We start from the raw sequence: 24,784 nt of genomic DNA, 5'->3' as shown, positions 1-24,784 counted from the left end.
ACCCTTGCGTTTCCATACCTCTGCAGCTGTCTATTTTCCGGATATGGTACGGAGTGCATGGTACCATTATACAGTTAAGTTTTATATTACTCTGCGGAGTAAATATACGATAAACGATAATATCGAAAAAGACCCTGCAGTTCCTGCCGAACCGAACCGAGGTAGTCTTGTAGATCCGCAGAATATCACCAACAGTCATATCACATCCTCCATATACTCTGTACCATACTTTACACAAGTACATACCACTCCCTATCAATAACTATCCAATAAGGGGCACACATAAAATGTCCGACCCCCTCCCCTCCTCCCTCTCCCACTTCCACTCCCTCCAAAACAACTGGATCGCCTCCCTCCTCAACACCACCCTCACCACAAACGACTACACCGCGATCCCCACCGACTCGCGCAACCCCAAATCCTCCGGCGAAGACCACTACTTCGCATCAACTCTAGCAACACCAACCACAATCCCTCATGTCCTAACGCTCCGCCGTCGCGCGCTCTCAACGCCCCCGACCGAAGCACCCGTCTGGCCCGCGCCCACTGCGACGCCGTCCTCCGCGCCCGCCGTTTCTCCGCCGGATGTGATTGTGTTGGTGGATTTGAGTGCGCCGGGGATCTGTGGGCATCCGGAGACGGTGCATGGGGGTGTTGTGGCGACGTTGTTGGATGAGGCTATGTCGTTGGCGGTTGCGACGCATTCGGGGGGTGATTCGATTACGGATAATCCAAGGGGGAAGATTTATACGGCGCAGTTGGATGTGAGGTATAAGAGGCCGTTGCTGGTGCCTACGGTGGCCATGGTTAGGGCCAAAGTTGTTGCGAGGCAGGGGAGGAAGTACTGGGTGCGCGCGCAGATTGTACAGGAAGAGAAGGTCGAGGATCCGAAGCAGATGCATCTGGAATGGCCGAAGAGGAAGGTCGTTACTACGGATGCCATGGCGTTTTGGTTGCAGACCAAGTCTAATCTATGATATTATGTACTGTGCACTATGTATATACTCTGTACTATACACATTCTATAGATTTATTATATGCTTATAGCTTCTGCCTCCGTCCAACGTTCCGGCTCGCACTCATCACCAGTCCCACCTGCGTCGCGACAGCCACCACCTCCCCTGACGCATCCATAGCAACCACCTCGATATCCATCCGTCCATCGCGCATCACCTTGTTGCTCACCCTGCTATACAGCCACTCCACACCCTCGGCCGGTAACCGCTTCTTCAAATCAATATTCAGCGTCACCGTCGGATACCACGACTTGCCCGCGATGCCCGGAGTCTCCGAAGACGCCGTCTGGTCGAACCGTTCCAACGCCTTGGGGAACATATCTACCAGGTACACCAGGGCTTCATTCGTCCAACGACCCTGACTGTCACCACCAGGACGGAACCGCGCCAATTGATCCACCACACCCGGTTTTCCACCCTCAGTCTTGGACTCCTCAGGATAATGCAACTCCAAGTGCCTCGATGCCTTCCGGAACTCTGTAAACGGGGGCCTGAACCGTTTCCAAATCCCGCACTCCCCCGTCTTCCCAAGAACATCGAGATCAACTTCTGGTGCAGCTGGGTACAACTCCCAATTCGTCCTTGCGCTGATTCCCACTTCCACACTCGCGGGGCTCACGGTGATATATCCCGTGACCTTGACCTCATCCTTCCCAGTCTTCTCACTCGGTTGTTGCAAGGTAATGTGGATGGTACTCGTGCGCGCGCCCAGCTTGCTGTCCTCGACAGTCAGTGTAGCCGGACCCGTAGACGTACGACGGAGGAAGGCGAGTTGGATGGAGATCGGAGTTGCAGTGTCTTTGTAGTGAGTTGGATGGGTATGCGCGAAATGGGTTGTGGCGAGGCGGTAGAGGAGCGCGGTTGTGTAGCCGCCGTGGGGGACTGTAGCTTATTAGCAGGTTTACTTGATTGAATGTATGAAGAACAGGGATGTACCTGTTCCTATACACCAGTCATCCTGTAAGACTGCCGAGTAGCGATGCGATCCTAGCGGTGTGACTTTGATCGCCTGCTCGAAGGCTGCGTTTTGTGGCATTATGCTTTGCCTAGAATCAAGCAGTGTAATGGGAAGCAAGAAGGAGAGAAGAAGAAAGTAGGAAGCTACTTCGCCCGGATATTGTCTTTAAATCAATCCTTATCGCGGTCCGGAGTTATTCTAATCGTCGGCTTCAAACAGCCTCGGCTCGGCGTACATTCGGTCCATGAAAAGTGACTAATCTACCCTACCAAAGACGCAAGCAAACGGTCTGACGATGAGCAGAAGTATGGACCTACTATGTGTGTAATATGGTAAAGATCTGATATTATTCCAACATTGACTTTCTCAGCATCGAACAGGAGCTACGGAGAAGAAACAGTATAGACAGCCAATGTTGACACTTTGATCTGTCCACGACGCAGCCTTGAACCAATCCAATGAGATATCTCTCCCCGAGTCCCGTTCTCAAAAAGACATTGTACGGCATCGTCAAGATGAGAAGTGTTGAACCATCAGACTCATAGGCCCTTTCAACGGTGATCGGATGATCGGGGTCAAGCTGCCTGGTCCATTTGGAAAGCTTCTGGTAATTTTCATCATTAAATACATCCGCCAGATGGACCTGAACAACTGCATAGTGCTGTAGTACGGCTTGTGAAGGAGATGAAGCAGTTCTGTCTTGCGGCAGAGAACTAAGTTGGGCGCTAATTGAAGTATTTCTAAATATGATCTCGTGCGTGGGCTTTCTGCTCGGAGATTCGGCTGAGATGGCTACGATAGCTGCGGCAAAGTCAATCGAAATCGGACCATGTTCTTTGCATCTGACGAGGTAATTGGCCAGTTTAGAGGAGAAAGTCTCGTATTAAGCTGTATCTTCTCCAAGCGCAGTAAGTACTCTTTGCCTTAACCGCCGCTACCACTTCAACCACCCGCTCAGCAGGCTGTGCACGGGTGGCTAGACAGCTATAACAGGAATCGAGAAGCACAAGGATGCCAATAGGATCATACCCTTCTAAGTAAAGAGGATCAGTTATCTCCCAAACGAATCGACTCCAGCAGATGGGTTTGACTTGGGTCTCGGGGCCCAGCATGAGTTCATTCTTTTCTCCCAACCAACTGTGGCCGGAATAGTAGACGCGTAGCAGCGACCTCCCTTCAATACTGACCAGGGCCCTGATTTTCTTATAAAGCTCCTGCGAGACGTTTCATAGTGGGTACCGGCTACCTTGTTTGATTTGAAAGAGATCGGGGGATTTAGTGCTCTCCAGTGCCTTGAGAATGTCCTGGAAGTTCTTGTATTCGGCTCCTGAGCTGAATCCGTCTGGTTCGTATCGGAAAGAAAGGCCATCGAGCTTTGAATAAAACCGGGGCTGGTGGCTAAGCTCTTTTTTTTTTTTTTTTTTTTTTGAGTGTTTTGGTAAACTCGTCCTTGGTTAATGTAGTCATTGTTGGCGTTTGAAAGTAATTAAAAGTACTATAAGATAGATTTGCAAGGTGCTGGAGATGATTGAAGATTGGCAGGCAACATCACAATTGAATTACCTCGCCTTAGGCTTCCAATTTTCTGCCTGGCAATACTCGCTTTGTGTACAATTATGCTCATTGGTTCATAGCACTCTACGGAGGGTGATATTAAGAAGGTGATACACTTCCATAGCAGACCAGTCACATTCCCCCACAAGCTGATTCATTAGCTTTGTTACCACAGATAAAACTGGGTTGCAAGAGTTCACATGAAGAAGAATGCAGCGCATGAGGTCACAGTAGAATTCTGATTTGGACATGTATTTTGCTAGCTAATCAAGAATCACCTGGACACCAGTGCAGGGGTTAACATTAGTATTGGCTAACCATGCCGCTAACCAACTGGTTATACAAGGTCAACATGGGAGGGGGATAGAAGTGATCTTGTGGTGTGCTTGACCCCATATTGTTTCGCGAAATACGCCTTCATCATCCCAACCGTTCCTCGCATAAGCAACAATCGCTCGTGCATCCTCGAGCGTATCACAATGCGTACAATTGTATATATGTAATTCTGGGCCTCATCAATGGTAATCCTGTCTGAGAGATGCAACTTGTTGAATTAAAGATGGCACGTCTGCAAAAACCAATGGTTTGTACCTTGTACTTGGTTTCGATCCGTTGGCTAATTCAGCTGTAGGGGGCTTTGAAAGTGGGGAGTGTCGACTTCGTGCTTCTTGACGATTAGAATGGAGTTAAACGGAATGTGAATTGTTGCCCAAGGAGCCGATTAAGCCGTGTCGACGTACTGAGCTAGTAGCAGCGATCTCTCAGTGTTATTGCTGGTTCTAGGTCAAAGTAGGGACTACCCAAAGCGCCACTAGGGCTTCTTCCATCCCCATCAAGCATCGAAGCGATACTTCTCTGTTCTCATTTGGACGGTGTATATTTCAACCTATGTTGATTTAACTTTTCCGGATAGAAGCATTAGTATTAGCTGTATCCGCAGGTTGACTGGAGAGAACAGGAGAAACATACTATTTGCCAACGGCCCATATTCCGTAAGATAGTATGATGTAACGATGTGCCAAACCGCGTCGACATTGTTCTTCCCTTCAGCACTCTCCGTTTTTTAACGGTTATCAGATGCCTGAGCGTCTGTTATCTGTTATGTAAATTACTTCGACAACTCTGACTTGCAAGAACCTCTCGTGGCACTTCCACTGCAACAGCCGTTGAAAAACAAAGGAGCTCCTTCATTGGCTGCAGATGATAATTGCGACGAGCCTGTTCGTTGTATGTAGTTCATAGTATGAGGTGCATCAGATTCATGGTCTTTGGATGCGGTTGGATACTCAGCATCCAGCTGTCTAACCTATAAGATCGGCTCTGGCGATATAGCACCCAGAGAGGAGCAATTGTCCAGTGTAATGGATGAGTAGAAGTGAAGTGTCACATCCCAGGTCACTAATATCATTTTAACTCATCGGTGCCGGTTATATCAATGCTGGGGATCTCCCTATTCCAAATGAGCTAGAGATGTCAAAATCATATCTCACATTGAAATCATCAGGCTTGGATTAAAAGCACTTCAAGGGACGAAATGATGTGAGGGTGATCCCTTCAATGGACAAGAGACTCACTGGCCTCATGAAATGCGGCCCCCCCTTTGAAGAAATTCAATAATGTTTTCTTCTCTTAAGGACTCGTTGTTTGAGAAGGACCCTTCGAGGTTTTACTTTGCGATGGTGCCCATTTTATATGTCCTGCAATGGCTTGGTAGGTGGCTGCTGCTAGATCGTAGGGGAGACTATTGTAGTGCCCTAGCTGACCATAGGATTTTCTCTGGAAATGTAGCTTAGTATCAGCGGACATGTGAGAACGGAATGGGGACAGTACTGACTACAAGGTCAGAACAATTGGTCCCAGTGAAGAGTAGAAAGACTATGTTCATATTACCAATGTCGTCGTGTCGGCATCGTGTAACTGAAGCTTTGATTATACCCTAATTTGTTGATAGTCGCCATTTTGACTGATCACCACGAAGCCGGCGAAGTGCATCATAAGGGGAACCACAAAGCTAGATGATTGAAAAGGGACTAGAATGGAGAAATGGGAAAGATATAGACAGGGGAGAAAGAATCAGGTCCAGTGTTTAATTCAAGGCCTGGTACCATTTACTCAAATATGTTGAATATGTGACAATCAAACTGACTCCTAGATCCATTACATTCTATGCTATTCACATCATATATCACTTTTATGTCCAGTCTTATACTATGCTCCATATATCCACATCATATATCCATCATTCACGGATTCGGCACCGCCAATCGCTCTAGACAAGAAAGCACACCTATACCTGTTAGCCACGTCTTTCCATAGTGTAGACATAGAACATGAAGAAAACTCACTAGTAACACCCTGCGTCAAGGCCGCCTTAGCCTCCGTACTCCGTGACCCCAGCGTCACCGTCATGGCATACTCAATTCCTCCCTTCTGCTCCAGCTTGTTTGCCCACCTGAACACGCACTCGTCATCGCGTCCATCTCCGATGACGAGTAGGAAACTGGGCCTTTCTTTGCCTTCATCTGCCGCTGCCGCACGGACAATATCTTGCCATGCTGCTTCCGCTGCAGATGCCTTGTTCGTACCCGCCGGTTCCACGACTAGTGCTCCGTCGACGAGAAGAGCGTGGATACCCTGATTGGCGCAGGCGTCGTTGATGTGTCCTGCGCATTCGGAGGCCAGTCGTGCGGCTGCGTGCTGGTCCTCTGCTGAGCTGTGGTGGAAGACGAGTGAGCAGTGTCGGCGCTCGATCCAGCTTCCGTCTGCCCGTTCCTGGTAGTACGCTAGGATGTGGCTGACACCGTCTTTCCATGCTGTGGTGCGTTCTTGGTTTGTGAGTTTAAGCCATTCTTCCTGATGTGGCTCGCGCACGAAACAGCCGTTCTCTGCGATCAAGCCCACGTCAGGGACTCGACTGAATAGCCGCTCCATTTCTTCTGGCATACGTGCACTCATTACGTATACTATGTTCCGGGGGTCTTCTGTTAGTTCGGTCAGGGTGGTGATAGCCCGCTGCGGCGTCGTGACGATGATGCTCTTCGGTGAACCCCACGAAGCAAGTGTACCCTCGTAGTCAACGATAAACAGTCGACGCGGGGCTCTTTGATACCGTTCCTCCAGCTGGTCCATCGGCAGACGTGGCACAGATATAATCTCCCGCGACGATTGCTCGTGCCATACCCGGGCTAATGTCTCACTGAACGACTTCACCCAGTTGGCCGTCGAATTTTTCAGCACGGCCTGGTGAAGTTCCGTCCAGACCTGCTGGCGTTCTTCCTCGCCGCGTGATAGTGCCTCGCGAATCGCCTCCGCGCATTGTCGGTAGTCCCATGGGTTGACTAGCAGCGCGTGGTTGCCAAATACAGAGGCACTTCCGGTGAATTCACTGAGAATCAAGGACCCGTATTTCTTGTTTCCGTACCCCTGGTACTTCCCGTCCTGACAGTAGACAAACTCATGGCTGGTCAGGTTCATTCCCTCGCGGAGACTGGTGATCATCAGAGCATCCGCCACAGAGATCAGAGCCAGATATTGGGGGAACGCGAGGTCCTGTTTGAGGAAGACCAGAGGCTGGTGCGCCAACGTAGAATGTGTAGAATTAATCCGCATCGCAATGTCGGAAACCATGGCTTCTAGCTCGGGCTGTTCCGTGGTACTCGTTGCCACTTGGACCAAAACCACCTATCATTGTTAGCCATACCCTTCCCTATACAAAAGGCTAAACATACCTGATCTCTCCATTCAGGATAAGAGTTGAGGAACAACTCATAACTCAACAGCTTCTGCCGAATCCCTCGTACTTGATCGATCTTGTCCCTCGACACAATCAGCCGCTTACCCTGGTACCTTTCAGAGATCGTCCTGATCCACTGCTCAACATCCCCCGCTTGACGTCGTTTGTCCCAGGATGTCGGATCAATTCCAATAGGGAAGGTGGATACGTTGACAAAGCGATCTTCCATTTGTAGACCCTCGTTGGTGGCTTCCACGGATAGTATCCGACTGCACGTCTGGAGGAAGTGTCGACAATACTCATCGGTCTGGAAACCGATCAGATTCGCTCCCAGCATGCCCTCAAGAAGCTCTTTCCGAGGAGCTAAACACCGGAACACTTCCGAGGACGGGAAGGCGATATGCAAAAAGAAGCCAATCGGCGCATCCGGTAACAACTTGCGCAGCATAGCCGGGACTAACAGCAAATGGTAATCCTGGATCCAGATCGAATCCCCCTTCTTCCAGTTCCGCGCGATCCGCTCCGCAAAGGCCTGGTTAATCTTGACATAATAAATCCACGAGTGGTCCTCGTAGGCCTTGCTCTTGGGGTTATCCGGAATCTGGTAGTGAAACACGGGCCACAGAATCGTTTTGCAGAAATGCGTATAGTGCCCGTCGAAATCGGCATCGCTAACAAACACCGTCAGCGACCCTTGCTCCTTCTCCAACGTCTGCGCAATCGTCGACTTGGTCTGCTGCACCAACGCATCTGTCGGCATTCCCAGCGTTCCAACCCAGATCTTATCTTCCAGCTGCCCCGCGTCGGTGGCGGACCGGACGGCGTTCCGCAGACCTCCATTCCCTTGCTCAGCGGTCTCTATTGTCCATTCAGCCCTGGAAAACGACTCTGCCCGTCCATTCGCGGCTCGCGTGGTATAAACTGGGTGTTCCTTGGCCTTTGATGGCTCTTGCTCCCCGATCACCGGCAGAAGGGTATCCTGATGTTTAAGAATCGACGGACTCGCCGCAAACGCCGCCTGAGGTCGAGGCTGGTTTAGCGACGTCGTCGCACCCCATGCGGGCGAGTGCGCTTCACTCCCAGTCAAGGTATCCTTTTCATTCGCCGACCCGGGGAACGGATATTCCTGCTGCTTTTGTTCCGCCTTGTTGGGATCCGAGGAGAAGATGCGCTCGTGCTCCGTCGTAGCCCCCGGGGTTAACCCGACCTTCTTGGCGCCATGCTGCTGGTCGAATAAGCTGAGGGGGGCACTGGTGGTTGCTGGTGGGATGTCTTCGGGTGTTGTTTTTGGTGGGAGGGGGCTCGGGACTCGGGAGGGACGGCGGCTTCGCGATTTGTTAACATGGAAGTTGATGGTATATGGTAGGAATCTGCGTCATCAGTAGTTGTCATCAACGATATATAGATCTAGAGTCAACGTACAATGAAGCAATGAAGATAGTCATGATGCCCGATTTAGCCGTAAACCCACTGCGGGGTGTCAAAAATGAGAAAGAAAGAAAAAGACGATGCAGAAGAGATACCTCAAGTCGCAATATACAAAGTAGACACAGCAATATGCAGAATATAACAGATAGAAAGAGACACAACCACCACAAACTCTCGAATGTCAACCGCAAAGAACCGAACTGGAGCTGAAATAGAGATAGCAGGACGCGATTGTTACGTCATGAGCTCTACCGGAGAACTTGGTCAGAACCAGAAGAATGCACAATGCCCTGTTTCTGCAATGGATGGTCCGACAATGGGTCGATTGTCTTATCTGCTACAAGTACAGGACACAAACAAGAGTTGTTAATCTGACGCTTGAGACGCGCGAGTACGACTCATGTGAGGATGTTCGCATGAATGTGTGTGATTGGTTGGTGTTATTCTACATCACGTGCCATATCGGCTTATCGCCTTATCGCGAAAATCCCCTTGCGACGAGTCCGACCACTTCTACTTCTATACTTTGCCATCGACTACGGTGTAATCATATTGTGTGTATAGGCATGCCATTGCGACTCACCTCAGCCCCCGTCTCGGGAATCAAGAAACGCAAGTCCACAACCACCCGCGCACGCTCCTCCCCCTTCGCCGCTCATCCGCGCAAGAAACCCCGCTCCAAAGATGCCTCCACCATCGAAGATGAAGACTTCGACCTCCCCGACCTAGGCCTCTCCCAACACATCCCCTCCACAACCCCCGCGACAACCGTCCTCGAAGCCATCCACCACATCCGCAGCACAATGTTCGAAGATCTCCCCGCAACCCGCACGGGGATGAACAGCACCCGTATTGCGGAGGTGTTAAATTTCAGACGCTCGCTGCCGCCGCTGGTTTCTGTGGCGCATGTGCATACGTTGCTTGATGCGCCGACGAGGACGGAGCGGGAGATCATGGAGTTGGTGACGACGGGGAGGGTGCGGAGGTTGATCGTTCCTGGGCGGGGCAATGATGCAGCGGGGTTGGGGGATTGTCTTGTGCTTAGGGAGGAGTGGGAGGGGTTGGTTAGGAGTAGCAGTCTGGAGGAGGATTTTAAGGGTCTTCTCATAGCCACATGCCCTTTCTGGTTGTGATCGCATTGCTAACTAGTACCGTAGAGAAATTCCTCACCGTCCTCAACCGCATCGGTACATCCTCCGCCATCGCCCCCGGCGTCTTCACCCCGAACGAATACCAATCATTAGTCCGCGCCGGATTCCTCGTCTCCTCATCATCCTTAGCCAAAGGCTCCTTGAGCGTAGCATCCCTCCCAGACCTCCCCCCATCCTCCACCTTCACACCCGCCAGTCGAGCCGACACCCAAAACCCAGATCATACCATCCCCAATAATGGTGAAAGAAACCGCTTCCACACAGCAACCCTCTTCCTCTCCCTCCCCAACACAGGCCCCTACCTCCGCCTCCTCAGCACCAGCCGCGCCCACCTCCTCACCCTCCTGAAGAAATCCACCCACCGCGAAGCACCCCTCTACCTCCTCCGCGACCGCTGGGACGGCGCCGTGGAAACGGACAAGAGTTTCCATGCCGCGAAGCGCGCGAGGGGCGAGTTTGCGGGGATTCTGCCGGGGCGGACGAGGAAGTGGAAGGAGTTGTATGGGATGGGGTTTCGGTGGGTGCTTGAGGAGGCGGTTGGAGCTGGGTTGGTGGAGATTTTTGAGACGGGGAGTGTTGGGCCGGGGATGCGTTGTTTATAATTTGAGATGTATATATACCACTGTTAGACATGTACTAATACTATAATGAGAAGGATCCCGAATAAAGTGTATCATGTATCGAGTTAAGAATTCCATTCCACTCCATACTCCCTGCTCTAAGCCAGAACCAGGAATCTTAGAATGCCATAACATACAAAACAATAAGTAAAAGCGACACGAAAGAAGAGAAGAAGCTAAAAGTAAGATAGGGAAAGAAATGAGTACACGGCGTGAATGTGACCGTTGGTCGTTGCTATATATGACACAAGAATCCGGAACAAAAGATATACAACAAAAGAAAGGAATAAAATGACTGATCGAGGAAGATAAGAAGAAAAAAATAAAGGAGTGGGAAAGGAGCTGCCATAAAAAAAAAAAAAAACCATGCCAAAATACAAAACAGAAGTGAAATGCGCCAATCAATGTAAAGTGGAGAATGAGTTCAAGAGAACTGAAAGGAAGGGTATTATTAGATAGGCCAACGCAGTTCCTCTCCGTGACCTGATGACCTCTGACCACGGCCAGATTTAGACATCTTTATTACTACAAACTGTAGTTCATCACCGCGGACCTGCGTTGACATGGTTCGCTTCGGTTAAAGGAAGTTGAGGGTTGCCATTTGATACCGCAAGTTGCGCTCTTAGTGCAGCCACTTCCGTCCTCAAACCCGTCACCTCCTCCTGAACAGACCGAATGTAGGCCCACAGCTTGTCCTCTCGATTAGGATCCACCGTGTTGGGGTCGGGATACGATTCCGGGCCTGCTTTGGCAGTCGCCAGAAGACCACCGCTGTGGTTGCTGGAATGGCTATGCGAAGGAGTGTGCTTTGCTGCTGTCGCCGCTGGTCCGTGAAGCGCAAACCGCGAGTCAGACGCGTTCAATCCTGGGGGAGGAGGAAGTTGAGGGGCCCCTGGTTGCGGAGGGGGTAGCCCTAAGCTAGGAGTAGCATGAGTCGTGGGAACAGTAGTCTGTGGAGGTGGCCTGCTGAAAGGCTGTTGCTGGAATGGTTGCTGCGCCACACCGGGCGAGTGAGCACGGTGATGCCCATCTGGACCATGGTTGGGTTGGTTTTGCGAAGACAGTGCGTTAGGAGAGAGGGGTTTGGGAGACTCGGTGATGTTATTGTTGGCAGTGGTGGGTGTAGTGTTGTTAGGCTGGAAAACCGAAGCTCCCGAGGGCTGCCCTGCCGGCGGGAACGTCAGGTTGCCAGGTTGGGAAATAGGTGAAGGAGAGGTGCTCGACCCGCCACCGTGGCTAGTTGGCGGGGGGAAGAGGCTTCCCGGAGAGGGTCTCCCGGCTGCGATAGGGGGATATGTGCTCGGTTGGCGTGACTGGAAGGTGCCCGTGTTGGACCGCGATGCAGAGTCGATCGAAGCGTCATGTCGTCGGATACTGGGCATGAGCCGCCGCTCTTCCTCCTCGTCCATGCGCTCCGGTTCTGCATACACGAGTCCCTCCATAGTGTCTTCGGCAGAACCATGAGCGGCTCCATCGCCATATTCTTCATCAGGAGCAAAACTTCCCATACTCGACCGTCGACCGGCACAGCCACCTTGGCCCTTGTTGTGGCGCGCAAGCGCATCCCCTCGAGCAAACCGACGTCCACATTTCGGACAAATATGCGGCCTCTCTCCAGTATGGAGTTTAGTGTGTCGCTTCAGATCGTGGAGTCGCCGGAAGCGAGACTGACAGGTTTGACAGACGTAAGGTTTTTCCTGGCTGTGCGTGAGCAGGTGGCTCTTGAGGTTATGATGCCGGGTGAATTCGGTGGAGCAGTAAGGACAACGATGTTTCTTGGCTCCTGGGGAGCGCTGACCCCGGTTGAAGCCCGAGTTTGGCAGGCTGAGCCCGCGACGAGAATCACTGAAATTACCGGTAGGCATGGGGTAGGAGAAGGCCTTGTTGCTCGCTTCTTCGATGATTCCTGCTTCATCTCGATGACGAGGGCGGTCCCCATCCTGTGAGGCCGAGTCCTCCATGGGCCCGGGGCTGGCCACTGTAGTTGGGGCATTCAGGAGGGAGGACGTATTGTTATCGGTGGATGACCCGTACGCATCATTGGGCGCTGTATGCGAATCGACTTGCATATGATCGGAGGGCATAGGCATGGAATCATTGATCGAGTGGGATTTCTCACTGGCACCCAGGGCCTCTCGCGCAACCTGGGAGCTATTCTGTTCCGGCCCCTTGTCCTGCTGTTCTCGATGTTCCATGGTAGGTGTTGTCGCGGTTGCCATATTGAAGGTCGACGAAGGTTGGTCTCTCGACCGGGAGACGTGTAGACCGGCGCTGGCAATGGAGCTCAGGTTCGACTCGGGCTTGGGGGGTTGTTTGAGAAGCGTGACGGAGTCCTGAGGACTGGAGATGATGGTGTTAGAAGGACCGGACAGAGGGTTAGATATCGCGACCGGTTCGTTATTCGATTGCATCAAAGCCGCCATGGATAATGGGTGGTGATGTCCACCAGGCAGCGATGGAGAGCGGAAACACAGGGGAGGAGCTATTTTGGTAGTCATGTTAGTCGACCAGTGACAGAGGCAGTAGAAATAGCCGTGGAATCAGGAGGAATTGAATCAAGGAAAGAAGAAGCCATGCTTAGCCCCCAAAGGTGGACGCCAGTGAGATATAAGAAGGTTTTTTTTTTTTTTTTTTTTTTTTTTTTTTTTTTTTTTTTTTTTTTGGCCCTCATGTTCTCATCTCACAGCAACCGGAGGGGGGCCATTGGCTGGAGAAGGAATCCAAACGCAAAACACAGCGAGACGGACGAGTAAGAGCAGGGCACAGTTCGCGTGGGGCGCTCACCTGGAACCGAGTGTGGCGCAAAAAGAAAAAAGAAAAAGAAAAAAAAAAAAAAAAAAGTAATGTAAGAAAGGAGAGATCAGAGGATGGCAGATCGCGCGAGATCGAGCGAGAGAAAGCGTGAAGGTATCCGAAAGTGGAGGGAAGGAGTTCAGCTCTCTGAGGCGTACTTCGATATTAACGAACGACCAAGAGACGCCAGGAGATGAGGCGCAGGTGAAGAAAGATGAAGGAATAGAAATAGCGGTCAGCCTTGTTAAGTTCAGTGGCTGCTGCTGAAGAAATGGCGAGTCAGGAAAGGAAAACAATAGTAACAACAACAGCAGCAGCAGCAGCAGCAGCAGCAGCAGCAGAGGAATTGGTGGTTGTTAGGTTAAACTCCAACGGGCCATCAAGTGGAAGATGCGTTGAAACCGTGGCGGATGAGGCTGTGGTGGAGAAAAGAAGATCCAGCACTATTTTGGGGAAGGTTGATAACAATTGAAAGATGAGAGAGAAGAAAAGAGAAAAGAGGGAAGAGAGTATTAAGAAACGAGGCTGACAAAGATGCAGATGAAGACCCCGACAATGCCAACCATACACCAGCAGCACGATCTGCTGTTCATGTGCCTGTCGACTAATTGGGACCTTCTCTTCACAGAGAATACGGAGAGAATATATGGAGCATGAAATAAAGAATACTAACAAGAGACAGGATGGTGGCTGGTGGTAATATTACGCGCTGACAGGCGGCTCTGCGCGGCTACAGTGGGTTTGGTAACGCCATTACAGTGGATACGTGACCAGGAACTGAGAGGCGCAGACAATCCTGCTGTTGACCATACCTTGTATATACTCCGTCAAAGTTACGGGATATGCAAGGATACAGAATGACACTGGCATACAGCTAGTCCTGTACTCTGTACTGATGTTTATTCCCCGATGCCAGGTTCAAAGCATCTACCCTGTACTCTGTACAGGGGTAATGGATAGGAAATATGCAACTATCCAAGTCTCATACTTGTAGAACCGGTTTGATGGTTAAGGTTTCTGATGAGTCAGACACTCCAAAAAAAGAACCACCAGCCTTGCACCGCCAATTCTACATTCTGTACAGAGTACAGTACGGAGTACGGAGTACCTCTGTATCCTAATAGTGTATCACTCTTCAGATACAAAACACTGCAAGTAATGGGCAGAGTTCAATTTGTCACACAATCCTGTATGCTCGTAACACGGTATTGAGTGAGGCTGTGCTTGCTGAATTCCACCAATTAGCCCTGCAGTTGTGGCGCACATGACTTATAATTGGTGGGCGATCGCGTTCTGGCTTGCGCGCCGACAGCGATCGACAGTAGCTACAGTCTGTGATTGGCTATTGGGGCCGGAGCTGGCGGAAATGCAAGCCGGAAAAGGGACCCCCCATCACGTGTTTTCTCAGAATCGTCTGATACAAAAGCCTCCGACAACTCATTCGGCGTACTCCGGATAGTCAAGAGTATTGATGGCGAAACAGATCTCGGGGTAGGTTTATCGAGATCGATTTACTGTCGATTCAGATTCAGCCAGAGTACTAGTGAACGGGTGTTCATCATATACGGAGTACTCCGGATATTGGCCACCACCAAATCAAGAGCTGAGGCTGCATTGCTTGTCTGCATCTTGCCATATCCGGTATGTCGGAGTCACGTGGATAGATCTTGGAGAGATGAACAGAACAAAGAACGTAGATGGCCTCAGGTGAACTCGATCAATACAGAGTATTGCATGAGAGGCAAGAAAAGACCGTCATAATGGAGAAAGAACAGAGAAATCAAATAGTAGCTTAAACCACTGCTACGAGGAACACTGTGAGTGGACTGATGCGCTGCGAGTACGGACTCGGGCGTCTACTCCGTACATAGTCGACTACAAGTACTGTGTACTTCCCCTCCACACCAAATGAAGCATTCTCTTCGGTCCCATTTACTTGACAAAGTACAAGTACTCCGTACACCTATTTTCACGGCGCTTCAACACCGGCCATGGTTGGTCAACTGTTGGCGCCGGGCCTCGAGTCTAAGCGATTTCATTCGCTCTGGAGGTGACCAAACGTGCATGAAGATGATCGTTCTTCACTGTGATCACTGCTAGCATTGGCCACTCAAAATGCATGCTACACTGTCACAGCGCGTCTTCACCCGGTCGGGGCTCCAATCATCACGCCGTGCTAAAATATCGCTGCTTCGTCCCGGGCGCTTAGAGATGCGCTCGACGCCCTTCAATTGAGAGGAGGAGAAAGGAAATGAGACCAAAAAAGTGACTAGGACCGGGGTCGCGCCTGTATTGATATTATGTAGACTGTCACGCTGGTCGTCGTCTGTTCACTTTTTCTCTCATTTTACTACTGAGCACTCTGTACCTGAGCTCTCTTCACCCATTTTCATCTCTCTCTCTCTCTCTCTCTCTCTCTCCATGAGCAGCAGCAATCTAGTCCTGGAATAATACTAGCTGGCTGCTCTACGTGTGAGCCCCGGCAGGTTTGCAGACATCTCATATTAATAAAAAAAAAAAAGGTATGAATACCTCAAATCATGCACTACAGTTCTTTGTACTGACCTCTCGCAGAATCGTACGATCGCATCATAAAGAGCTGGTCCTCTTTAATTCTTCTCATCGATTCCTGCTTTGATCACCCTCGTCAATAAATACAATAAGCTACTCAATGGCGGACCCAAGACACCATGACCGGAGCTCATCCGACTCTCCAGTTTCGTCATTAAACAGCCCTAGGACGACTCGATTTGTCGAGGCAACAACTGTCCACTCTCCCATCGATACCAATGAATCGAGGAGATCGCCTTTCGCAGACCCTCCCAATCAGCAGAAAACACCCCCCGATGTGTCGGATCTAGGCTTCGGCTACGTCGCTGCCAATGACCCGGCTCAACATGCGTCGCATCACCAGCCTCCTCCGGGTTCGCCCCTCAAGAGTGCGATGAAGGGGCCAGGGACACCAGGACGCACATTAAACCCTCTGAGTCCAACATTTCGGGAAGAGTTCTTCGTCGAGAAGCATGATCAACTCACAGACAAGGAGAACGCCAGAGACGTGGTAAGTATACACACACAAAACCCAACTATAAACAAGCGCTTAGCTCACTTTTATTCCCAAGAAAATCAAACTGCGTGTCCGGATAGCCAAAATCTTCCTCCGTTTCATCAACTTTGGCTGCAGTCTCATCGTCCTCGCAATCCTGGCAACCACCTTGACCGTCTTTAACGCAACAAAAGCTCTCCCTTCTCGCAATGACCTCCCCGCCTGGGCAGAAGGCACAAACCCATGGGCCCAGTACCTCCTCCTGGTTGTTGCATGCGTCTCCCTCTTCGCCTGTGTAATGGTCTTCTGGGGCTACTTCCGGGGTGGCCACAAACGCGCCGAGAAGATGGCCTTCTACGGCACGCTATTCTCCATCGGCTTCTTCTTCTTCAGCATGATCATGTGGATCGTCTCCGCGGCCATCTACCAATCCTCCAAAGCCAACGGCGACGGCCAGGACATGTGGGGATGGTCCTGCAACCAGAACCTGCGAGAGAAGCTCTTCCATGAGGAAATCGACTACGCTCTCCTCTGCCGTCTCCAGGACTGGGGTCTCGTCTGCGCCATTATCGAAATCGTCATCGAGGTCCTCGTCATCCTCATCTACGCCGTCGTCTTCTACCGCTTCATCACAAAGCGACGACTCGCTAAATCCATGGACCATCGTGAGAAGGCCCGCTCCCAACTCCACCTCGCACAGCGCTTCCAGTCCGCCCCGAATACCCCAGGTTTCGGTCCCGGCACTCCTTACGGTTTCTCCCAAACCCCCAAATCCCCCTGGGTCTCCTCCCAACCGCAAGACCCCTACTCAGCCGCCGAAAACGGCGAGCACGGCGTCGGCGCCGGCCCACACGACGACCGCACAATCCAATACGCAACCCCGCGCTCCCCAACAAGACCCCAGCCGACCTTCCAGCTCCAACCGCCTCCCATCCGCGTCCAAAACGCTACCCCCAAGACACACCAGGGTGGGTGGCCTGCTCCTGCACCTGCGCCGATGTCTGCGGGTTTCGCTCCGCCGACTCCCTTTGCTCCGCCGACTCCCTTTGCTCCGCCGACTCCTGGCCTTGCATATACACATGGACAGGAGCAGATGTACCCGCCTGTTCCTATCCCGGCTCCACCGGGTAACATCCATCATCTGACGCATCAGTTTATGGGTCCGGCGCCGGGTGAGGCGCCTGTTGGGGCTGTTCCGATTCCGAAGCCCTGTGGGAATCCGATGAGGAGTATGGATTTTCCCGGTGGTAATTAAAACTATGGAGTAAGTAGAGTGATGTGGATGGTGAGATGCTGAAATGCTGAGGGTGGGGTGTATTGCTTTTTAATTTTGTTTGATTTTGTTTTTCTTTTTGATACCATGAACTATACGCGCAGATTGCTGGGTTTGGATATATTGTCACTCCTTCGTTTTCCATGTTGAGGTCTTTAATGTCTTGTCTGTTTATCTCGTCATTACACTTATACCACTATGCCAAAGTCGAAATTCTATATCAATCAAACTACTCTTGAGATCCGTACTCAACCCAATACTCAGAGCTTCAAGAATAAACACATATACAGTAGATAAATTGCATGCCCTATGTACCTCGAAAAGAGAAAATCCTAAACATCCAAGGAGAATTAAACAAAAACCATAAACATCGCACGCCATCCTGAATACCAAACAGGACCACCAACTCCTTTGCGCATATAAGCATTCCAACCCAGATCATTCATCATTTATACCAGATACGAATATAGACATTGCCCTATACGCAGGCACATCTACATAGCTCCCTCTTCAATGACGGCATTCGGATCCCTGGCAACAAAGATCTCTTCCAAGGCCCCTGATGGATCATTGTTATTCAAGACGAGGCCCTGTTCGTTGGCCAAGTGAAGCAAACAGATGAAGCCATACGACGTGCTAATGTCGCGCAACGTCTCCGGTGCATAGGACGATTTCAGCGAGTTCATGATCTGCGTGAAACGTAACCCGCCATCTTGACTGTCAGTACCAGGCGTAGGCTGCGGGTTTTCTTGCGTCGGTGTCGGTGGTCCTTCTGGCTCATTCTCGCTGGACTCGGCAGGAGCCGGCTGAGGTGGCGAGCTAAAGTGTGTTGATTCGATCAATCTTTCACCCATGCCCCTCCACATCTCCGATTTGAGTCGTCTTACGTCGACCTTCTTGGCGACTCGTGCATAAGCAACATAGTCGGGCCGTGCTCGTCGGCCACCTTGAGTCACGAGCTGTGACCCGAATCCACCACCGCCATTAAGAAGTGCGGCAAGTCCGGACTGGCCACCAGTCGCGTCGGGAGCTGGCGAAAGCATTTCCCTAGCATCCGCAAAAGGTAAGTTGTCGTCGTCGTCATCTGGTAGCCCAAGCCCGTTAGAGAACGCAAGGCCATCATCGTCTGCGAAAAAGTCTGCATCATAGGCGCCGCGAGCTCCGTCCTCATCGGCCGGGTTCTCTTCTTCGGTCTTGTGGTTGGCCCAGAATGCTTCATCCATCTCACCGTTTGCAGCTGTTTGATCCTGTCGTCTGTTGTTGAAGTTCCGAGGGCCTGTCAACCGCTTCGAGCCCATCCGCGCCTTGGGTTTGAGGAAAAGACGAAGAAGCTGCCGGGAGTTGAAGTGCTTATCATCGGGCAGGAGGTTGCGACCTTTGGTCTTCCATTGAGTCTTGGGTACGGAGATGGTGGAACTGGAACTCGCTGGCGTGTATATCGTTTCAGCAACGGCTTGATCCAAAGGCGCCGCAAAATCAATCTCGAAAGGCTCCTTTTCTTTCCGTTGCTTGGGTGCAGCATTTGTGGTGCTTGCGGCTGCATTATCTTTGATGCGTCGAATCTTCCAGTGCTCCGGACCCGCCCAGTTCTTCTGCAGCGCATTATCGAAATAGCTAAGAATGTTTTCATGGCCATGGCTGCCCGGCTGGTGGGCGAGAGAGATGGTATACGCATCTTGGTCTGCCTCTTCACCATCATTGTTTCCATCGCCTTCTTGGTCGATACGGTGAACCTTGAGCATTGGGTCCAATGCGGCCTCACGGGCCCAAACTTCACCGCCATCACCAAATCCAGCATCGTCACTAAGATCAAAACCAGCAAGTGTGCCATCATCGTCATCGAAACCGACAGCATTGTCGTCGTCAAGCATGATCCCCGACGGATCATTTGCGTGTCGCCCTTCCTCATGAAAAGATTTCTCGTTTCGCCAGTCCTCAGAAGCCTTCAGCAAGGGGATATCCAATGATCCGCTTGGATCACCGAGATCGAAGTTTTTGAGGGAGGGGCAAATGTCTTGTTCGTCGAGATGATCCAAGTTAGGGAAAAACCGACTCGCTAATGGAGCAACATCGATTTCCATGTTGTCAAACGCATCGTCCTGGGATTGCTTGGGCGATGGGGAGCCAGGCTGCTCAGGCTCGGCGGATTCTTCATCTTTGACACCATCTTGTTCCTCCGCGTCTTTGCCGCTTTCTTCATCGGCATCATCGCTGCTATCAAATACAATTCGCCCTTGACCGTCGATGGCTAAGTGGTTCAGGAGTAGACCCTTAGCGCCACCTTCATCAAAATCTGCCGATGCCTTCTTGAACAATGGGTCCACGGAGAATTCGAGTTCGAACTTTTTCAGTTGTAGAGATGCGAATGATGGCGCCAGTGTAGCTTCATGTGTCCGTTGAGCCTAATAGTCAGAGCGTTAGCTGCCAGTCTGACGCTGTTGCACAGGGAGACTCGTAATACCTTCTTTCTCGATTTCCTAGTCGTCCCGTCCTCCCCCTCTTCCTCTTCTTCATCGCCATCTGCATCGGCCTCGCGGCCTCTCTTGTCGCGGCCATCAGCCAAGCCACTAAGAAGCTTGCCTGTCTCCGTCGCAACACTGTCGACTCTGCTTGTATAGATCTTCACGCAGCCATCCAACGTACAACTGGCCTTCTGGAAATTGACACCGTCTCCTTCTTTCAGCAACGACATATCGTGGAAGTAGTCGATCAGGGCAAAGTTCCAAGAGTTGTTGGCGTTGATTTTGTTGTCTGTCGCCATTTTCATCCATTCTTCGAAGTTGGCGAGAATCGGCACTCGTTTCATTGGGGTCACAGCTCTTTGTCCATAGACATCGCTCTCCCGGCCACGGCCTGTATGGCGCGGGGTAGTCGGACTTGTACTTCCTGGTTCATAGCTCTGACGTCTCCGGGGCGGCATGGGCGTCTTGACGGCGGCTTTGATCTGGTTCATTTGGCGGTCGTGGAGGGCTTGCCGGGCCTCCATACGGGCCGCCTTCTCTCCCATATCATCATTCAATGGGATTCTGATCTTGTCAGTACCATTCTTTGCAAGGGAGATTCGCATATTGACTGGAACTCGAACGGGAGACATTACTTAACGGGCGTATTCTTATGAGGGGTAGAAGCGCCGCCATGGCTGCGGCGCACTTTGGGGTTTGATACGCGGGGCATCGTGACTCCCTTAAACAGTAAGGGACGCACCCAAAACAATGATTGAAGGAAAGATCACGATAGAGACGAAAATCAGCAAGCGCAGAGGCCGAGTTTCATCGCCTGCGCAGTCGCGAGTCTTGATGCGGAAGGATGTCGACGCTTGAACGGTTCCGCGGTGCCTTCCACAAAACAACCGTTTCGGGGGAACAACAAAACATACGGCTGAGGAGACAGACCACTTGTGTAGACGCTAGCCTTGTTTGGGAAGTCAGATGACTTGCAGGCGGTCTGTGTTTGTTTCAATTGGTACCGTACGGTAACTGACAGTACAGTATGGTAACCGGGATACGGTAGCATACAAATTAGTGTATGACATCGTGCCAGCAGATCATTCGAGTCACACCACGGAAAATAAAAAGCAGGTACGGAGTAGATAGAATCTTCTCTTTTTCATATACTCTTCAATCAAGGTCTCTTCAAATACCCCTGGTAAGGTGTGTGTGCTTATCTATATCTTCTATGCTGTCTTCCGCCGCGGACTGACATCACCGTATCTCTGCGCAGACCTCACTGCACTCGTGCTTCATCCTTGCGGCAAATTTCTGCTCATTAATTCTTCAGCCTGGAGATTGAGTATCCCTATAAATACTCTTGAATATATAGTCCGGCGTTGGGAGTGTCGATTTCGCTCTCTGCCCAGGATGCGGCATCCGTCACCATGCTCCCTCGTTATTCTCCGTCCGTGAACTGGCTCTCGGTTCGCCCGAAAAGGCGCCGATTCTCAGTCAACCCTTCGTTATACTGGACGTTTCTCGCGTTTACCGTCTTTGCGACGGTGAGCTGGGCTATTGCGGCGTGGAGGGGAGATGAATCTCTTACGCAGGATGCGACCATTGCTCTTCTCAGGCGGGACACTGAACCGGAGGTATTCCACCCATCTTGGATTCAAGCAATGAAGGAGGCTAATTGTGTGTGCTTTGGCGCAATAGTGTCGGCTTGTTCGTAACGTCAAGGACAAATGCGCCTTTGTCCGTACCAACTGCCCGGACCATGAAGATGGTCTGTTCTCCTACCTCCAATTCTACTATTGCTCTCTCGCGGACGCCAAACCGCTAGCATTCATTCTCCTCATTCTGTGGATGTGCTTGATCTTCAATACTATCGGAATAGCCGCCAGCGACTTTCTATGTATCAACTTGAGCACTTTGGCCAGTATCCTGGGGTTGAGTGAGAGTTTGACGGGAGTCACATTCCTTGCCTTCGGAAATGGAAGCCCCGACGTGTTCTCCACATTTGCTGCGATGAAGTCCAATAGTGGAAGCCTTGCTGTTGGTGAACTGATCGGAGCCGCGACCTTCATTACATCAGTGGTGGCTGGCTCAATGGCATTAGTCCGGCCGTTCAAGGTCGCCCGGAGGAGCTTCGTTCGCGACGTTGGTTATTTCATCATTGCCGTGGGTTTCAGCATGGTTTTTCTAGCAGATGGGCGCCTGCATATCTGGGAATCCACCGTAATGGTGGCTCTATACTGTTTCTATGTGGCGATGGTGGTCAGTTGGCATTGGTATTTCGTGCACCAGCGTCGAAGGTACGAGAGGAACGTTGCGGCACGGTCCCATTTCCACATCCCGGAAAACCAGGAGTTGGACATCGAGGAGCCTGCGGAGGATGACGATCCTGGTGTAGGGTCTGAATCGAGGAGTCTGCTTCAAGCTGGATCGACGGAAGACTTTGACGCGCTGGAAAGGTCTGATCGACTCGCATGGACAGAAGAAGACAGAGACGAGGACGATGAAACTCGTAATCGCTATCTGGCTGAGATACGGGAGAACATGCATATATATCGTCCTAATTCGCGGAGGCGAAATACCGCTGCGCTGAATCCCATCAGACCCAGTTTGGTTGGCGCACTTGAATTTCAATCCGTTCTCTCTTCGCTACAGAAATCTAGAAACGTTCACCAAACTCTGGGAATTGACCTGGACAGGTACTCGGATGATCCTGAAGCGCGGCCTTCTCAAGACTTTGACAATCGCTCCGTTGCATCACACTCGCAGGTATACCGGTCCCCTAGCCAACTTTCACCGCATGAGGGTTCCGCTCGAACTCGAGCTGTATCTGCTAATGATGCTGCTGGGCTGAAAATTGACACTAGTGTCTTTGACCAAGACACAAACCCGCCAGTTCAAGTCACTGTCAGTCGGCCTTCCGGGGAAGGTCTCGACGACACGGCTGAAAACTGCCCGGTCAGTCGAGATGCACTATCACCATCGGACGCTGGTGATTATTTTTCGTCGAGCCCATCCCCAGGGGGTGCAGATGCGCCTCAAACCCCAGATTTGCTCGCGCCATCAGATGCCTTCCGGTCTCCCAATTACCAGACCAATGCCTCCCGTCCACGTTCGCCGCTTCATTCTCCACGCGGGACACATCTCTCCCCAGGCACTTCTCCTGCTGAACCTACAACCGAAAGTCCACTTAGCCCGTTCCCTCCGTTCACCGATTACCTGGAATCTTCGTCGTCCAGTACATCCAGTATTCGTCCGCGAGGCGGCTCAAGTCCCACGGAGCGGCTACAGGTCCGTGACGGTGTTTCTGAAAATGGAGACAATCGTCCGCCGGCGCGAATCAAGTGGTGGCCTTATTGGATGCTACCATCGCCACAATCTCTATTTTCGACGCTTTTTCCGACACTGTGTGACTGGAAAGTCAAGAGTATCTGGGAACGATTACTGGGAATTGTTGCAGCCCCGACTGTGTTGCTTCTGACGGTGACTATTCCTGTCATTGAACCAGCACCATCCGAGACAATCACGGATCCCATTTCCGTCGTGGTGACTACAGCAGATGATGGGAATGGTTCAACCATGCCCCGGGTGAGGCTCCCAGATGATAGTCCGGTTATCCGTGCCCTTGAACACCAGTCTGGTGAGCAAGGAGGAGCAGATGATGATGGCAAGGCTCAGCATCAGTCCTCGCAGGGGAGACAACGTTTCAATTCAGAGGTACCAGCCGTCCAACAATTATCCGAGGACGCAGTCACATCGGTCCCGAAAGAATGGAACCAATGGCTAGTCTCTGTTCAGCTTTTCGTTGGACCATTTTTCATTGCCCTGATTGCCTGGACGGTCATAGACTCGGAATCTAGACCTCGCTATCTCCTCTTACCGGCTCTCATCGCTCTTCTTTTCTCCTTGCTGTGCTTCACCTTACTCAGAATAAGCACCGGGCTCAGTCATAACTCACAACCACCCAAGCCATGGCGCTCATTCTTAGCCCTCCTCGGCTTTCTAGTCGCAATCTGCTGGATTGCCACAATCGCAGAGGAAGTCGTCAACCTCCTCAAAGCCATAGGCGTCATCATGAACATCAGCGACTCACTCCTCGGCCTCACCGTCTTCGCAGTCGGGAACTCGCTGGGCGACCTCGTTGCGGACATCACCGTCGCACGTCTCGGATACCCCGTCATGGCACTGAGCGCCTGCTTCGGCGGACCCATGATGAACATCCTCCTTGGAATTGGCCTCGGTGGTATGTACATGACCGTGAACGCGAAGCCGGACGCTGTAGCTGCTGCTGCGGGACTGTATGAGGTTGCCATCTCCAAGGTCTTGGTCATCAGTGCGATTACTTTGTTGATTACACTGGCCGGAGTTTTGATCGTCGTTCCGCTGAATGGGTGGCGGATGGATCGGAAGATTGGCTGGGGTTTGGTTGTATTGTGGTGTGTTAGTACCCTTGGCAATGTCATTGCTGAGGCGGTGTCTTAACTACCCTGTTTGCTTGTTGGAAATTATTTATAGTGTCAGGGTTTGTATTGCATATTTATATACCGGTGTATAGTTACGAATTGCTACGTAATGTTAGGGCAAAAAAAAAAAAAAAAAAAAAAAAAAGTAAGTATCTGGATTACACCTTAAGCTCAGATGTATATATAATAATATTTGTTCAAGTCCAGATGTGCAGGAGCACGGCTAAGAATTGATGCTCATGCCTTGACTCTATCGCGGTGCTTTGGCGAGCTGCTGGCTTGTGACTAGTGAAGACCAGAATGAT

The 24,784-nt window shown here is 51.2% G+C and overlaps 7 protein-coding genes across 7 annotated transcripts; 4 read left to right on the top strand and 3 right to left on the bottom strand.

Moving 5' to 3' along the window:
- Nucleotides 1-123: 123 nt before the first annotated feature.
- ASPGLDRAFT_778000 (PaaI family thioesterase) lies at nt 124-1,217 on the top strand. Its single transcript, XM_022549923.1, has one exon. It carries the CDS (start codon nt 288-290, stop codon nt 975-977), a length of 690 nt encoding a protein of 229 aa, XP_022397830.1. The 5' UTR covers nt 124-287; the 3' UTR covers nt 978-1,217.
- On the bottom strand, nt 1,042-8,706 carry ASPGLDRAFT_68846 (putative alpha,alpha-trehalose phosphate synthase subunit TPS3; the record flags this gene model as incomplete). Its single annotated transcript, XM_022549303.1, has 6 exons — nt 1,042-1,898; nt 1,953-2,062; nt 4,269-4,272; nt 5,874-7,209; nt 7,257-8,631; nt 8,684-8,706. The coding sequence occupies 6 exons, from the start codon at nt 8,704-8,706 to the stop codon at nt 1,042-1,044; spliced, it is 3,705 nt and encodes a 1,234-aa protein (XP_022397829.1).
- A 549-nt stretch (nt 8,707-9,255) lies between these two features.
- ASPGLDRAFT_132912 (Stk19 family serine/threonine-protein kinase) lies at nt 9,256-10,442 on the top strand (the record flags this gene model as incomplete). The annotated part of the gene is made up of 2 exons (XM_022541162.1): nt 9,256-9,787; nt 9,847-10,442. 2 exons carry the CDS (start codon nt 9,256-9,258, stop codon nt 10,440-10,442), a joined length of 1,128 nt encoding a protein of 375 aa, XP_022397828.1.
- A 136-nt stretch (nt 10,443-10,578) lies between these two features.
- Nucleotides 10,579-13,122, bottom strand: ASPGLDRAFT_50658 (C2H2 zinc finger protein). Its single transcript, XM_022547357.1, has one exon. It carries the CDS (start codon nt 12,956-12,958, stop codon nt 11,003-11,005), a length of 1,956 nt encoding a protein of 651 aa, XP_022397827.1. The 5' UTR covers nt 12,959-13,122; the 3' UTR covers nt 10,579-11,002.
- Nucleotides 13,123-15,924: 2,802 nt separating this feature from the next.
- Nucleotides 15,925-17,554, top strand: ASPGLDRAFT_38333 (uncharacterized protein; the record flags this gene model as incomplete). The annotated part of the gene is made up of 2 exons (XM_022544932.1): nt 15,925-16,314; nt 16,376-17,554. The coding sequence occupies 2 exons, from the start codon at nt 15,925-15,927 to the stop codon at nt 17,552-17,554; spliced, it is 1,569 nt and encodes a 522-aa protein (XP_022397826.1).
- A 512-nt stretch (nt 17,555-18,066) lies between these two features.
- Nucleotides 18,067-20,746, bottom strand: ASPGLDRAFT_68842 (condensin subunit BRN1; the record flags this gene model as incomplete). The annotated part of the gene is made up of 3 exons (XM_022549302.1): nt 18,067-19,974; nt 20,034-20,598; nt 20,670-20,746. 3 exons carry the CDS (start codon nt 20,744-20,746, stop codon nt 18,067-18,069), a joined length of 2,550 nt encoding a protein of 849 aa, XP_022397825.1.
- Nucleotides 20,747-21,150: 404 nt separating this feature from the next.
- On the top strand, nt 21,151-24,598 carry ASPGLDRAFT_60442 (sodium/calcium exchanger protein). Its single transcript, XM_022548435.1, has 3 exons — nt 21,151-21,222; nt 21,293-21,653; nt 21,718-24,598. The coding sequence occupies exons 2-3, from the start codon at nt 21,447-21,449 to the stop codon at nt 24,496-24,498; spliced, it is 2,988 nt and encodes a 995-aa protein (XP_022397824.1). The 5' UTR covers nt 21,151-21,222; nt 21,293-21,446; the 3' UTR covers nt 24,499-24,598.
- Nucleotides 24,599-24,784: the final 186 nt, after the last annotated feature.

Source organism: Aspergillus glaucus, assembly GCF_001890805.1.
Source record: "Aspergillus glaucus CBS 516.65 unplaced genomic scaffold ASPGLscaffold_20, whole genome shotgun sequence".
NCBI classification, from domain to species: Eukaryota; Fungi; Ascomycota; class Eurotiomycetes; order Eurotiales; family Aspergillaceae; genus Aspergillus; species Aspergillus glaucus.
This window is presented reverse-complemented; position numbering and strand designations above follow the sequence as displayed.

Excerpts from the sequence above, each read along its gene's own strand:
- ASPGLDRAFT_50658 (XM_022547357.1), bottom strand. The coding sequence starts at position 12,958 with ATGACTACCAAAATAGCTCCTCCCCTGTGTTTCCGCTCTCCATCGCTG.
- ASPGLDRAFT_778000 (XM_022549923.1), top strand. The coding sequence starts at position 288 with ATGTCCGACCCCCTCCCCTCCTCCCTCTCCCACTTCCACTCCCTCCAA.
- ASPGLDRAFT_60442 (XM_022548435.1), top strand. The coding sequence starts at position 21,447 with ATGCTCCCTCGTTATTCTCCGTCCGTGAACTGGCTCTCGGTTCGCCCG. Across the intron at positions 21,654-21,717 it reads GGCGGGACACTGAACCGGAG|TGTCGGCTTGTTCGTAACGT; the intron begins GTATTCCACCCA and ends TTGGCGCAATAG.